The sequence below is a fragment of the Xiphophorus maculatus genome, chromosome 23 (genome assembly GCF_002775205.1).
Source record: "Xiphophorus maculatus strain JP 163 A chromosome 23, X_maculatus-5.0-male, whole genome shotgun sequence".
Taxonomy (NCBI): domain Eukaryota; kingdom Metazoa; phylum Chordata; class Actinopteri; order Cyprinodontiformes; family Poeciliidae; genus Xiphophorus; species Xiphophorus maculatus.
In genome coordinates, this window is record NC_036465.1 from 25,595,732 (window position 1) to 25,612,012 (window position 16,281).

At 42.4% G+C, this 16,281-nt stretch overlaps 1 protein-coding gene across 1 annotated transcript in view; it reads left to right on the forward strand.

Moving 5' to 3' along the window:
- The window catches only part of LOC102234901 (glypican-4-like), a 49,307-nt gene that overhangs the window by 18,053 nt on the left and 14,973 nt on the right, over nucleotides 1-16,281 (forward strand). The window contains exon 2 of the mRNA XM_005811120.2: nucleotides 14,150-14,308. Coding sequence (XP_005811177.1) covers nucleotides 14,150-14,308 — 159 coding nt within the window. The remainder of the gene's footprint in view (nucleotides 1-14,149; nucleotides 14,309-16,281) is intronic.

The following is a 16,281-nucleotide window of genomic DNA, read 5'->3' on the forward strand; positions in this document are numbered from 1 at the left end:
TACTTATTGTATTTGGTTGCTGTGTTTTCAGTTCCAGGATCTAATGTTCATTTAAAATTGATCAGTCTTTGAGCTGGCAAACTTCCATTATTAGTAAAATATCAATATATTACTTTAAAATGATTAAAATAATTGTCGTTTATTGGAATAATTTCTGGGGCAATTTATTGTCCAGTAAAATTTGCTATCATGACAGACCTACTCTCTATTTGTCTGTTGTTTGGGTATTTTGGAGAGATTAATCAGTTCAGAATTGACAAATTTAAGAAGTTTTTGACCATTCAGATTTCCTACCTTTTCTTTCTTTCCTACTGTTGGTTAAGTATTTGTATTGGCAGTTGTGATTTTATGACGGCAGTGGATGTAAAAGCAAATTTTAGGATTTCAAAATAAAGCAAAGTGATTGAAAGGCGACATTTTAAATTGGTGTTCACATTTTATAGCTGTGATTACTCAGGTAAGCTGGGCTGAGAGAGGTTTTCCAGTTCCTACAGGAAGTTGGGGTATTGCAACTATTTATGCAAATTCAGTCGTCATATGCAAATCTTGAGCAGACTTGTAATTTTCACCAGTCACCACAACATATTTTGCAATTCTGACCAAATCACTGCAACTCCGCTGAATTTTCACCAATCCCCTTAGCCTTCTTCTAATTTAACTTCCTGTTTCACGACGTCTCTTGAAGCCGAAACTACGCGATGAAAGCACGAGACACTAAATGACATTTGCCTTTGTTTTTTTTTTTTTCTTTTTCTTTTTACAAAAACCATTGAGATATTCTGATTCTATGTAAACAGTTCATGTTAACTTGAATGACTAGTTTGGAATTCATCTTTTGTACTTTGACAACTTTTCAAGACACGACTTTATTCATATAAAATCCAATTTGAAGAAGGTCCTTGAAAATACCAACTGTTAAAATCATGTCTTTTTTTCACTTTGTTTTTCGGAAGATCATTTGCGACAATTCCAACTTTTTGTCAGACCACATTATGGCAAAAATAAAGCTTAAAAGAATTTGACTACAGTCATTTCAAGTTGTAACAAAAACATTGCAACATCCTGGAGGGACTCCTAGTCATTACTAGAATAAGAGGCTTTGTGTGGATTTCCTAGAAAATGTTTGTCATTCCCTCAACTGAGTTTCCCAAAAGTCTGTCAACATTTTCATCTTGCTCCTTGACAAATGCAGGTCAAACACCTAATAAGATGAAACAACTTTGCTTTACTCTTAGCCCTCCTGTTTTCACCTGAAAGTCTTGCTCTCTCTCCCTTTCTCACAGCCCCATAGAGCTGCTGACATGTTTTCACACATAACAAAATAGTGTTTTGTACTTTCTCTATCTTAAACACTGATACGATTGCTAACTTTGAGTTTTCTTTTGTTGGCAATGTCATTTGCTCCACAGTGCTTTCGTCGATGCTAACTGGTAGCACTTGACATTTGAAACTGTTAGCATCTTAGGACAGCAGTTGCAGATACCGTTGCTGACTGTAAACATCAGTCTCTGTGTCTACATCATAGAAAATGAATTCACTTTACCTTAAGTCATTGTTCCTATAGGTGTGTGTAGGCCTGTCACGATAAACAATAAATCAATTAATCGCACTAAATTAAAACTATCGACGTCATTTCAATTATTGGCTTTATCGTCTCTTCTGGCTTTTTTCTCTTTCTATTGATGACACTGAATGAAAAAAAGGTCAACTCCGGTGCTCTCCACTGACTCCTCCCTTCCTAATTTCCTTAGTTTAAAGCCCAGAGCACAGTACAGGATCTTAGAGCTGGCGGCCGATTGTCGGCCCATTTTCAAAACCTGACAGACCCACACATTATCCGACAGAAATCCTAGGTATAACGGTTCGATCGGTTCGTTCCTGCCTTGTGGTGTCCAACAATGGGCACAAAATAATGGCTACAAGTCCAGTGAACTAATTTTAAAACCAGGCATTAATCAATGCTTTACTACAATCTACCTGCAATGCATGTGGCTCTAGTGTCAGCGTAAAGTCCTAATTGCGTTTTTTTTTGTTTGTTGTTTTTTGCCAGAATTCCCATAAAACTCTAAATTTTAACAAATTAATTTATTTTGAGTGGGGATTGTATCTTTGTGGTACAACGGGCCATCCAGCAGTTCCAGCCCCCCTCAGATGTCCTCGTCCATTTGGTCTCACGCAGCGCGCAAAGCACGTTTTAAAGAGAGCCTATTTGTAAGCTCAACAGTAGGCCGTTTCTCTGACAGCAAAGCCGTGTTTGTGCAGGGTCCCTTGGTAAAGCACTTGGCCTTAAGTAAAGAGTGTTTTTCATCTTCTCCTTTAAAGTCTGTTTTCATTAGTGTGCCATGAGTCAGTGGAAAGATGGAGGCCCGATGTAGAGGAACAAGCCAGGAAGGTCTTTTGTGCCCCGTTTTTCTTTTTTTTCCCCCTCCTCTCCCTCTGCTTCCGTCGTCTCTGGTGATAATCACGCTGTGCTGCAACTTGTTCTTCCACTTTGTAAAATCGCCGCCGTCCTTTGCGAATCTTAAAAATAACAGTCCACGTCTCTCGCTCTTCAGTGCAGAAACAAAGGTGCGCGGGTGGAGTGAAGTATCAAAGTCGAACTCGACGTTTAAACAAGCTGCAGGACAAACACTGCAGATATGAAGCTCAGACACCAAGAAAGGAAGAGAGAGAGACACAGGGAAAGGTTCTAGATCACCTTTTATAGAAGATAACTAGAGGTGATTGGAAAAAAATCATTAGAAGTGATGTGCATTTTGTAGTGTTTATCCCTTTAAAGTAAACCAGGTCTTATGTTTGATACTTGTTCCCTGTGCGACCCAAGCTTCTCCTCAGTTTTCTTTTTAACTAGGAAAAAGTGAAACAAGTTACTAATGCTTTGTGTGTCGTTTACGACGTCCAACCATCATCCGCTGTACGGCTGGACAGAAAACTCTGTTCAATATATTGCTGCTTTGTCGTGTTAAATGTTTGTTTTTTAGTTCATCTAAACCAGGTGGGTATCTAGTTATGGGTTGGACTTAAGTGATTTAAAGTTGTTTTAATTAAAATAAAAGTAAGGATCATTCCCACTCCTGCTCCAACTGATTATTGCACTTCAATTCATATTTATGCAGTTTTATTTTGATGACTGAGATGGTGATTTAGATTAATCACGATTGTAGCAGTATTCTTTCAGGCAGCTTACTGGCAGTGTACAGCAACAGGTGGGGAAGGGGCTCTGCTGCATTAGTCTGAGCGCTATGATCACTTTGTTGCTTTTTTTGGCATCGCTTTTGCAGCAGGAAAGTTACACAGTCACGAGAGGTCTGGGATTTTCAGTGGTAGAAAATATTTTTTAAAAGTTGCTTTTATTTCATTCGTTCCTTCTGAGAGTTCTATGAAGAACGTATTAGGGCCGTCTGGTAAAAGTTGCTATTTTACCAGAAAAATGTCTTAAAATGACAAGAAAAATGTTGTAATGAGGAAAAAAAAACCTTGGAACTATTTGTTCTCTGTGTTGGAATCCTCACAAAAATCCTACTTTATTCTTGTATTATTTCGACTTTGTTCTCATGAAATACCCAAAAATATAGCCTGACCCTTATATTTTGTCGTTGAGTTGAAATGAATTCAAACTAGTCCAATCAAATAGAAACCATAGCACACGGCAGACAAGATGGCGGCCCTGGATGCGCTGACATCACCTTGCGCTGCGGAAACCCAAGGACTGCATTAGTGGGAAAGAAAATCAAAATTTTTCTTCCCAAAAATTTAAACTTCATAAACCAAAATTCAAATAAATCACCCAACCCTAGCAGAATATCATTCATGATTGAGAAAAAATCTAGAATTTTGGGAATTTTGTTGAAAACCCATTTTAAGAACAATAAGAAAAATACAATTTGAAACCCTAATTGTTTTTTAAAAACTCCCTGCAACACCTTGAAACTGGTCAATACCAAGTGTGTGTGTTCAACGATTAGCTCCAGAGCAGAGTTTTGGATTGAGGTTTGTGACTTGTTGGACTACTTGGAAACGAGCTGAAGCTGCGACAAAGCGGTGACCTGGGAAGTGGTGTAGGCAGGGAGCTTTTGTGTGTGGAGACAAAGCCAGAGATGCTGGGCCAGGACGGAGAGAGAGAGGGAGAGAGGGGGCAGGGGGGCAACAGACAGACAGACAGAGCGAGAGGCCAGGGCAATGTTGTGGAATCTCCCCAGGGGCTTCTGGGTAAATGTTCATGGATGACGGCGTTGTGGAATTTCACAAATGGAGAGTTTTAATTGGCCTGAGGCCCCAACTGGTTTAGCAATCAGAAATGGACTCCGGTGGCAGCAGGCTCAGATTTATGGATCCCAGCGTGGGCATTGTTTGCTAAATTGACTGGCTTTTAGAAAGGAATTCATACAGAGGAGGAAAAGGGGGGAAGATTTGGCAGAGATTAACATTTAATGCGATAATTCTTCACTCTGAAGTGCTCAGTTGAAAATGTTTTTTTAAAAGCTGTATATAATGCTGCGGAGTTAATGAGTCCTGCTTTGTGACTTATGGGTGACCTTCTTTCTTTTCCTTCTCGTGCCGTGTAACTTAGAGATTTAATATTTTAACATCTGTATTTTGGAGCGGTTTTGATTTATTTAAGGAAACAGATATTACCCAGAATATAGTGTTGGGCTAGTAAGCTGAAAACATTCACTGCTCTAAAGCAGAGCTTCCTGACTCATAAAGGGATTGTGGGCATTGTTCTGAGTGGCATAAATCTCTCATGTCATAAGCAGAACTCGTGCTTTCAGAGCTCTCAGTACTACTGAGGGGTTTCCTCCCTGGCTTAGATCTTTTTATTTATGGGACTTGCTGATGCTCTGTGCAGTTGTTCGTTGGCGTTAACCTCTGGTGAATCATGACTCGTATCGGCACCAGGGCTCTGACTCATCGTGTAAGCGATGTTCAGCTGACTGCGTGCAGAATATTATGGCAAAACTAAGAGGCATAGTTCAAGTTTAAGGGGATTTTCAAGATTCATAGTAGCGTCAGCCCCTCCTGCATGTCGGGTCAAACCACTTTGGTAGAGCTTTAAGACGGAGTCGGGTCCGTTTCTGGTGCACAGGGCACTGCAGCTCTTCTAGTTGTGTGGTTTGCTGTCTTTTTAGATGATTTAATCAGCTCAAACCTTTGTGTCATCATGTACAAGCACGTCTCCTCGTCTTTTGGCGAGAGCAGGAAGCAGTCACTCTGCACAGAGTGCTGTAAGCAGCTGTTTAAGAGCTTTAGCTGTTCGTTACAGCCACATACCACAAACAACTGGTTTAGAAAGGGTCATCTTTTAAAGTAGGGAAATCTCTGATTGTTTCATACCAAACCCAAGGTTTCTCATTGTTTTTGTCTTCCATTCTTCAAATGACAGAAAACTTTTTAAAAGCGTATTTTTATTTCAGTCATACCTTCTGGGAGTTTACACAAATTCAACCTCCAGCTAAATGCATGCTGTAAAACAAAATGGCTACTCTCTGGGCATGTTGACATCACTCTGACCTATGGAAGCCCAAGATGTGCGTTGGTAAAACAAAAATCCACATTTCCCACAAATCAAAAAAATTAATTCCCACAAATTAATAAACGGTTAATGGATAAAAAACAATTGTCCCAGACCTGAGGGCAGAGGCGCCAATAAGAGTTTTGTGGCCAAAATCCACTTTAAGTAAAGCTGATGGCAAATTTAGCAGATTCTGACCTCTCTTTGAAGATATAACATAGGAAGACGAATATAAAAACTGCATTTAAAATGTTTTCCTAAGGATCCTTATACAATCCATACCCATGTATCTCAAGCAGAAACAACGTTATCCCACATGTGAAAGGTAGTCGCTGTACAGCAGAAATTTTGTGTTAAGATGATATTTTAAGATTTTGTTTGGAGCTTAACTTTGCGATTTGCCTGCTTTTGTACGCCCATTACAGCAGACCCTGATAATAGTTAAAACACCAAATGTACCTTAGAGTGCATGAATGCCTACAGTGGAAACTGTATTAGCATAACCACAAACTCCTTGATTGGCTGCTTTACAAACAGCAGCAGCTTTACAATAGCAGGTCAAATAGCATTGGTTTTTCAGCTTCCCAAGCTTCCTTTTCTTTTAAATATTTTTGATATGCTATATGAAGAAATTTGTAAATGAGCAAAAATTTTGCAGATAATTTTAAGTTTCATACCACAAAGACTATACTGAACTGTGGACCCACTGTACTAACTGGTAAACATCTGTGTGGTCTCTAATTGCAACTTAAAGACCTGAGTGGTGCTTAAAATGGCTACGTTTGAGTCCTTTCTCTCTGTACTTGTGTCCAGAGTGTGTTTTTGTCAGTGTGACTTGACGGCTGCCAGCTGCTGTTAGGTATTTTATGGTACTTTCTGTTTCCAAACAGCTGGTGACAAAATGGCGATAAAGCTAAAACTCATCCGATTTCTGTTACTTTAACTTACCTTGTTTCATGGAGGTCCTAATCAAAGAATTTGTGATTCCAGTTTCTTGAACTGTTTTGGGATCTGGTTTTGACCTACTGTCCAGCAGTAACCTAGGGTGTGTGTTTGTAAGCAGGGCACTGGTGCTGTAGCTGCATACATAATCAAGGTGTGAAACCGCAACAATGAGTCTGCTCAGGACGGTCAGTCTATTTTCAGCCTGCTAGCTTGTTTTCAACAGCTGTAGGTCAGTGAGGAATGGGTTCTGATTGGGAGCTGCTGCTGTTCTGCCAATCTTATCTATACCAGGGATGTCCGTCGTTTGAAAGTTGTGTGAGAGGTACGGCAGCTCACCTGAAATCTCTCCACAACCAGATCTATAGAAGCTACTTGTCCATCAGTGATTTTGGTTTCTCCCCAAATAAATTCCTAAAATTCTGATTGATTTCAGGTAGAAACAAGTTAACCAATTTAGTGGGTAAAGAATTTTTTTGTGCTATAAGAGGGATGGGCAACATGGCTGAAGAACATGTCCCGATACAAGCATTTCATATCAGTCTATCAATGATTATTGATTCGTTTTTTGTTTCAACTATCTGAAATACTGCCAAACTAGTGATGGACCTTTCCTCTATTATCCACAATTTTCTCTTGAGCTGTTCTCATTTTTAAGTCCACCCTGAACGATTGAGATTTTCTAGTCAAGCCTACCAATTGCCTTCATTTCTTATGACAAATTCAATAATTGCCCACAATCCGAATGGATGCTAGCAAGTTTGATGATTTCAGTTCTTGCGACTTCAGTGTGAACACTTGTTGAGCAGTTTCCTGTGCGAGTCAGTGCGTCAATGAGTGCGCGGCCATAAACACGTACCTTTGTGCAAACGTCCGCTGAGAAGAGTGAAGTACACCCAAGTCTGTTGGATCAGCATTACACTGCTATGCAACATACTCAACAGGTTGTTACTAGCTAACCGGATGGAGCGTGAGTAAGTTTTTTGATGCCACCAACCTTGCTTAGCTGACCATGAGAGGTTGACTGGCTAAAGCCGTACCTTTGACCGCCAAAGTACGGTTAGGTTCTTGATCCTAGTTCAGTGAAGCTACCAAACCTCTACCGGACGTAGACGTGTCTTGAGAGCACTTTTGTTCACAACTCTTGATTTTGCTGGTGCCTTGCTCCAAACACCGTTCCCTCCACTCTGTGCATAAACACACTAGGTTTTCCAGAAGCTAAACATTACTCATGACCTAAACGGGCTAAGGAGAAACCTTCGTCAGCCTGGCTTGTCTGTGCAGGTTCTCATCGCTTGACTCTTCCTTATGTCACCAGTAAATAAACCCACGCAAAACTCCAAACAATCACTTAAAGAGCAAAGTGAGTCATTTAGTCAGGGTTTTGGAGAACTAAGTGGGAGCAAAGTGAACCTCTTAAAAGGACAAATGCGAAAACGGCAGTGGGCGTTTTATTTTCCTTTTTATACATACCACTTTATTGAAGCACATCATTCAGATTGAGGAGTTTCCCTCCCAGCATATCTTGTGTCTTTTGGACTTTTTTTATGCACTGAAGCCTAAAAAACTTTTGTTCTGGCTGGAACAGCCAGACACTTACCATATATAAAGCGCACAAAGAGTAGGTGGATGTGATGTCCTGCCCTGATTGCTACCATACGAACATCGGGTTTAATAATTGTCTGTTTCCATCCTTGCATGATTCCAAAGAGGACAGGAACATAGGAGATTTAAACATCTGTGTTTTTTTTTTGTTCTTCTGTGTATTTCCAGCAGTGAAGCTGATGTCCTGGTGCTCGGTGGAGATGAGCATCAACGGTATTTAGAAGGGTGCACTTAGTGAGACTGAAACTGCTGCTGGTGGCTTTAGGCGGGAGTCTGCGGTCGCACCGAGCTGCAGAGCGTGAATGTTTGAACTCCCCCGTGTGCGCTTTCGTCCTCTAAATAAAAACCGAGCTCTTACCCAACTACAGGAATTCTTTTAATGGGGTTAGGGTGCAATGGAATTGGATTTTTCTCAACTTTCTGCTAAAAAAAAAAAATATAGCACTACGGAGTGGGTAGCTGTCACTTAATTATTTTTTTTTTTTGGACCAATTTCTGTCTGAATTTGAAGGCCATTTCTCTAGTTTTCTAATTAAATGGAACGAGGCTGCAAGCTTGTTGGATTTAATTGCCAACGCCGACAACATAATTGGTTTTCCAAGAAATTAACAGTTGATAAAAGCCAAATTAGTTTAATTTTGGTTTCTGTCAAAAAGACGAACCTAAATTTCTTTTAAAGGCCTTTTTCTTCAGCAGAACGGTTTGTAGCAGCTATTTACCGAGAAACCTCATCAGAGACTTTTTCCAGAAATGCTTTTAACAGAGCAGCGTGTGGAAAAAAACATCTTTTTTTAAATATCAGATGAAAGAAACTGGGTTTCTTTTTGTTTTTAACACCTTGGGTTTGTAACCGAAAAATGACAGGAAGGAGTCATTTTTCATAACAACATTATCATCATTTATCTCATCATGGTTACACCTTCCAGCCCCTGCTTTCGGCCCACAGACAAAAAGCTGATCATTGTTCTCACAAAGGATGTCATGCAGATCAAAACTTCACACCTCAGAGTTTGGCAGCGGCAGCAGCAGCATTCGCTTCTCTATTCAGCGCTTCTGAGTCTATGCGACAGGATGTGGGGCAGAGGAGAAAGTCGGGGCCGTCTGTTAGCCCGTCTGATGATTGCGCCCCCTTTAGACGGAGGAGAGCAACAGGAGCTGCAGACTTACAACTCTGCAGACCGGCAGCAGTCCTCCTGCACATGCTGCAGCAGGGAGCTTCATTATAATTGCCAATTATGTAATTACGTCCACCTCTTCATTCCTGAGCTGTTTTGGATACTGTAAGCTGCTGAACACGTTTTCTGCTTTCACAGATGACTCAGAGAAACGAGAATTATTATTGTTATTTTTAATCAAATTGAACCATCTTCTTCTATGTTAGATGGCATCTAGAGTTGATGTGTTAGCAATGAATTTCCTAATATTTATAGAAACTGAGAAGGAAGGCTTCAGTGATGGCCCGTCTCCAAACAGCAGCTGCATTTCCATTACAAACGTGTGCAAATCTTTGTCAATATTCTGCTAATGTCAGGGGGGGGAAAAAACATTCTCCAACACAGCCGCATTAGATATATTTGTAATTTGGCCATCTATCAGACATCAGAGGAGACATTCAGGCATTGGAGCGACGAACCCCGCCTACGTGGGAGCGACTACTTGCGCAGTGTTTTGGGAATATTGTATTTTCCAGTTTTACAGAAGACCTACAGTATGTTTTCAACACGTTTTAATGACACACTGTGCCATGCTGTGAGAGCTCTGGTGGAACCAGTGGCAAACTTCATCCTGCTACCACTTCCTGTCGTCTTCTTTGTCACTTTCACCTGTAGTAACGTCCGGCTGTTGATCAGGTGACTTGTGTGATGTGAAAAAAGTATTTCCATTGCAGTTCTGCTGAATGAATCTGTTTAGATACAGCTGAAGAACCACCTCTCTGCTGAATAAAAGTGACGCCATCGCTATGTTTCACAGAGACGACGATGCGTTTAGGGTGCTGTCGAGTGTTTCCAACCGCCCGTGATGTTTTGCATGTCTGCCCGTAACTTCATTTCCTCATCAGACCGAGGCACCGTCTTTCACATGTCAGCCGTACAGGCAAACAGAACTTCTTATGGCTTCCATTTTGCAATAAAAGCTAGATTTGTGTAAATTCTGCCACCTGAGCAGTTCACCTCTGCAGCCCTTCTAGCTGCTTTTGTCAGTTCAGATAAAGTTCATGTTTTTTTAGGTGTGTGTTACTGATTATCAAACTTCTGATGACTGCAGGTTGTATCTGATTTTATTTGGTGGTATAAGAGCAGTGGGGGGGATGAGTACAAGAGCAGGTCCCATTTTTAGGAATTTGTTTTGTTAGGGAATAATGTTGAAAACAAAAGTGTCAATTAATCTTTAGAAACTCCTTAATTTCATGTATATAAAATCGAGGCCTTAAAATGTCTTAAAGTTATGAACAAAAATGTAAGTTGACCTAATATAGGTCGGCTATTTAATCTCATATTCAGAGTTTCAGATTCACTTTATTTTGGTACGTTAACATTATTATAAAAAAATACTACTTTACAAACCAATAATTTACTAAAAGCAGGATAAGAAGCCAAGGTTTATGCTTGGTCACCATTTATATCCTTTATGTATTTTTTTTTTCTCTCTCAGGACTTTTTTGTCAGGCAAAAGTTCGAGCCACACTCTGTGTGCGTGTTGGCGGGGTTATTGTTATGATTGAAGCACAATTTACCTTGCGCAGTGGATATTCTGGCTGGCCGAGTAGAGGGGGAAGGGGTCAGAGGACACAACCTCTCTCGGAGGAGTTGCCATTGACCCCTGACCTCTCTGGTTGAGCCTGCAGGGCGGTGGGCGCTACGAGGTCCGTCCGGTTCGGGGGACACAGGATGGCAGCTGAGGGACGCGAGGTGGTGAGGTGTCTAATCTGTTTTTTGTCCGCGAGGCGTTTTCACCTCTACTGCCCCCCCCTTCATCCTCTTCCTCCTCCTCCGCTCTTCCTCTGAGAACGGAGTGTGAGCGACAGGACAATGTCAAAGGGAAGTGACTTATTTTATGAGCCGTTTAAACCCCCAACAAAACAAAGGAGATGCGGCGGAGCAAATGAACGCCACGATACGCAGTTACAGGTTTGTTTACAGCATGCCGCCGTCTTGTTCGCCGCGCCATAAACGGCACTTTTCTCTCTCCTAAGTGACACCGGAACAATGGCGCGGCACTTTGTCTCGTTAGTTCCTAAATTACTTGGGAAACCAGAGAGAGAGAGAGAGAGACAGAGACCCTCAGCCCCCGAAGGGATTCCTGTAGTAAACCAGAGAGCCGGTTCAGACATTAGACAGGACTATTCATGTCAGAGGCGGTTCAGAACAACTGATGCATTAACCCAAAAAAAAAGAAGAAAAAGGCTTTGAAGCTGAAATGTCGGCATGATTTTTTTTTCTTTCTCAGAAGACCTGTTATTATTTCATTCTGAGGGGGAAAAACCAGTTCGTCTTCCAGTCTTACCTCGTCAAGAAGCGAATCCTTTGAGGTAACAGTGTCACATGTGTGCAGACATTCCTGTGAAATACTGACCATCTCAACTTTTATTTGTGTACTTTGGTAACTAGGGCTATTTTCCACATGGATATAGCCTTCGGATTGTGCGCCTTTGCTGTGGGCAAGCAGGGGGCCCCACTAGAGGAGAGACTGGCTGGCTGTTTCACCTAAAACTTTTAAGTGTGTGTGTGTGTGTGTGTCCCTGCACCTCCAATCAGGAGCGCACAAAGAGCCGTGTGTCGAGTAGTGATGTGATGTGTGAATGTGTTTTGGTAGGCGCTGCCAACTGTGCCGGGGTATGTATGTAGGGGTGTGTGTGTGTGCGTGTGTGTGTGTGTGTGTGTGTGTGTTGGAAGCAGAGGGGTGGGTCTGAGGAGAGGTTTGAGAGGGATGGAGTGCCTGGAGGGTTTTTTGGATTTGGTCCCAGACTGAGGGGTCCAGTTTATGGCGCCATGGTGCATCCCTCCCTCGGCTGTTTGGATACTTGTATTGCTGGAAGTTGTTTAAAATCCTACAAAGTTACAAAGAAAGAGGAAAGCAGAGAAATTATATATATATGTGTATAAACCTTCTCTGTCCAGGTAGAGACAACATTAGTTTAATCTGCAGGATCTTGCAAGAATATCCACACCCCGTTGACCTATTCACGTTTTGTTGAGCTTCCAACGACAGACTTCAATGTGGATTATTGGGATTGTGTGACATAGAAACACAGCATGTATTAATAGTGAAATGTAAGAAAGGGAATCTGAAAAGTGTCTTGGATTTGTTTTTAAGCCTGTATCTATGCTGACACAGCTAAATGAAATCTAGTGCAACCAGTTGCCTTCAGATAAGGGCTGCAAGTAATTTTAGTCGATTATCTTTTTTTTCCTATTGACTATTCTGACGAGTAATTGTTTAATCATATTCAAAAATGTGCACATCTTGCAGATATATATCCATTCCCTTTTATGTTTCATTGTTTTTGATCTTAAAACTAGAAGTAAAACGCTGTTCCTACAAAAATGACAAGAAATGTCCTAAAGTAGATATTTCTTTTTTCCCCCAAAAAGTCTTGTGACATTCGCAGTCTTAAACCCGTTTTATTTGTCTGTCCTGAGAGCAAAATGTCTGTTTTGGTTGTAGAGGCTACAGACCTCTCCTCTAAAACATAATTATTTCTACTTTACAAAAAAAAAGATGAACTACGGTACTTTGTTTTGCTCCGTCATAAAATCCCAGTAAAATCCTGTGACGTTTTTGCACGTAATGCGACAAATGGCGAAACGGTTTAAGACGTAGAGGATTGTATAAGCTTCAGACAGCGTGTAGCTAATTGGGGAAGCTGACCTAGAGCCCGATCAAATGAGGACAGCGTTGCTTTAATGAGGCCGAAACGCGGCACAGCATCAAGCTATAGAAACGTGTTCTTGCAGACGGCGAGCGAGAACAAGCCGGCGGGGGAAACCAAACAGACGGCTGGTGCTGAGATGCAGTGAAAGGATCCCTGTGTTCTCTAAAATTCCAACAGCTACGTTTAAAACCAAACATTATTCCAGCTGCGGCGCTGCGTTCGTCCTCCCGTGAACCTCTGGTCGACGTCCAACTCGACAAAGCGGACTGCCTGCTCCTGGTCAAACGCATTATTTACGTCGGGACGTAGCAAAGTCGTTGCGCAAAACGTTCTCTGGCTCCAGTTTGCTCCCGTGTCGATACAGATGTTGACCATTGATCAGTGGGGGGAAAAAATATTTCTGCATCTCTGTCTGCCAGCAGAGAGAGTTTAGTTTTTTTTTTGTTTTTGTTTACAGAAACAGATTAGAAAAGCTAACAGTCCATGACCCGGGTGCTGTTAGGAAATCGGACACGTTGGCCTGTGGAGGATATTTTTAAGATCTTTATTTAATGGATGGCAGTCGAAAGCCAGAGATGGGGGGGAAAACTAAGCATTTAAGGTAATAAGCATCTCAATATGCCTGAGACTGAAATTGGACATCTAACCTGCAAAGTGGGTGAGGAGTTAATCCAGAGAGATCTCTTTAAACCTGTTTCAGAAGGACCCAACACTCAGAAAAGAGCTCCAGCACTAAACTATCAATCAGACTGAGGAGGGCCAGGATAAGAGGCGCGCTCTGTGAAGTGGGCCAGCTTAAGGCTGCTGTGCTGAGTGTTACAATTAGGAGCGGTGAAGGGGGCTAAACAGCCAAGGTGTGTTTGATTTGGTGAAGGGTGAAGCCCCTCACCTAGCTCCTTAAAGTCTAGATCCCAAAAAGGAAGCATGCTCAACTATTGGTTCCCAATTGTGTTGTCTGTCTTTTTGTCTTTCTTTCTGTCTTACTGTCTTTGTCTCCTGTCTTTTTGTCTTCCTGTCTGTCTTTAATCAGTCGTTTTGGATTGTGCTCGGATATAATCCCTGGATTGCATTTTTTTAGGCCTGATCTAAACTCTCTTGTAATGTGACAAAAAGTTAACAGGTCCAAGACGTACAAAGGTTTTTGTTCTAGACGATGATTGGTTGAACAGAGTGTGTGTTGGTGGCTGAGTCTCACTGTAGCGTCTGGTGTGTTGCAGGAGCGCCGCTGAAGGTGTGTCCGCAGGGTTTCACCTGCTGCACGGCCGAGATGGAGGACAAGCTGAGCCAGCAGAGCCACACGGAGATCAAAGCTCCCGTGTCCCGGCTTAGCACCAGTCTACAATCCACCTTCAAACAGAGACACGACCACTTTGACAGTAAGCAAACACTCTTACACAAACACACACACACACACACACACACCGCGTTTACACCAGCAGCTCGTCGGCCCACGGCGCGCCACCGTCCCTGTGTTGCGGTAGCTGTGCTAAGCGAATTTTGAAGGACGCCTCCACCTGCCAGCCCACTTCTCAATGACAGTAGGGTCTGTGTCCGCCAGTCCGTCCACCTGTCTACCAGCGTCTTACCTCCCAACCCCCCGGCCCCAAACGTTGTGCTGAATTCCCTTCTCTCCAGAGAGACTCCAGACGGACCACACACATCTTCAGATTTTGTCTTGCCTGTACTTCCTGTTCCTCCGCCTGTAAATATCGGGATCGGGTTTCGCCTGCCGAGGGCCGGAGCGCATGGGAACACGCCGCAGCGCTGACTCACAGAGGAAGCGGCTCGGCTCCGAACCCCCCTTCGCCCTCCTCCCCTGGCCTTTACCCCCCGCTGCATCGCCACGGAGTCACTCCACAACGACGACGACGCCGAGGGTCCCAGTAGGACTGACCGGAGAACAGGGGAACACATTTGATCTCCAGCGCTGGAATTTGGCTTGTTAAGGGGAACGTAGTTTGGCAGAGTGTTGTGTGCACATATGTTCCTGCGCGTTTGCAGGTCAGGGACCTCGGGATCTTATGTGTCTGTGAAAGGCAGCGAGGGATGGTCGGTAACAGGGAGCTTGTGTATTGCAGCCAGATGTTAGGAGGAATGTGACGTGTAGGAATGCGGCGGCTCGGCCTGTCCCAACCCTCCTCTCCTCCTCTCCTGCTGCCCTTTGGGCCCATCTCATGCCTCTCTCCTAAACACCCACCCCCCCCTCTTCATTTTTTTTTTTTTTTACCCTTTCCATCCAACTTGTTCAAATTAAACTTTACACTTCGTGTGTTAATGTATGCTCTCCTGTCTGCCTCCTCCACCCATCTCCCTTTGTCTTCTGGCAGTTTGAAGGAATATTTTAGGCCTGACTTCACTGGCTGATCCATCCATCATTTACTGTCTTAATAATTTGTCCAATGAGAAAATAGCCTGATTTATTGGGAAACCCCCTACGATAGGATTCAAAAGCAGATGTCACCAGATTTCCTTTCGACTTTCCCTTGAAGCTGCAGTGTGTAACTTCTGTAAGGAATGGGGCTTTCACATATTTGTTCTTCTCAGTGCTTCTATTGCTGTCTGAAAAAATGCACCACTTCTGGTCAAAAACAACCAATTAGAGCCAGCAGGAGGGTCTCAGCGCTGTCAATCATCCTTGTGTATGCGGTGATAAATGTGCTATTGGCAGATAAACTGTCTGCCATCACTGGTGACCATGCTAAGTAGCGTTAGCATTCATAGAAAGCTTTGTTGTGGTGGACTCGCCATAGAGTAGCAGAGAGAAAGCGCTGGTGTGTGAGTGGTGATTGGCAGCACTAAGGCCCGCCTCCTGGCTTTGATTGGTTTTTTTCTAGTTACCACTGGGACAAAGCAGTGGAGCTTGTTTTTAGTTTTGTTTTTTTCCCCACAGATCATCTCTTATATCGTACTGTCACGACATGGTGACTGTTTTTTTTAATAAAAGTTACTTACTAATGTATTGTAACATTTTTTTTATGTCATTTAACTTTTATTTAACCAGGTAAGTTGATTGAAAACGCCGACCTGTTGAGAAAACATTAAGACGTCATACAACAGAACATCATACTGCAGAAAATCTAAACATATCGTAAAACTGAGAAAAAAATAAAAGTACAATGTTCAGACCCATTAAACATACTATGATGCACATACAGTAAGTCAACAGTTTTTAAAAGCAGGTACATTGACCACGTACTCTTGTGAGTTGATAGAGCTCCATATTGAAGTGAGCGTACTGAGCTTTTGTAGGGGTTTTTCCTGCAAGTTGTTGAATTCATTGAGAGCATCAAAATGAGACAACCTGGCTTCCCGGTGACTGGTTTTCATGAAGTGAAAACATGATCACAAT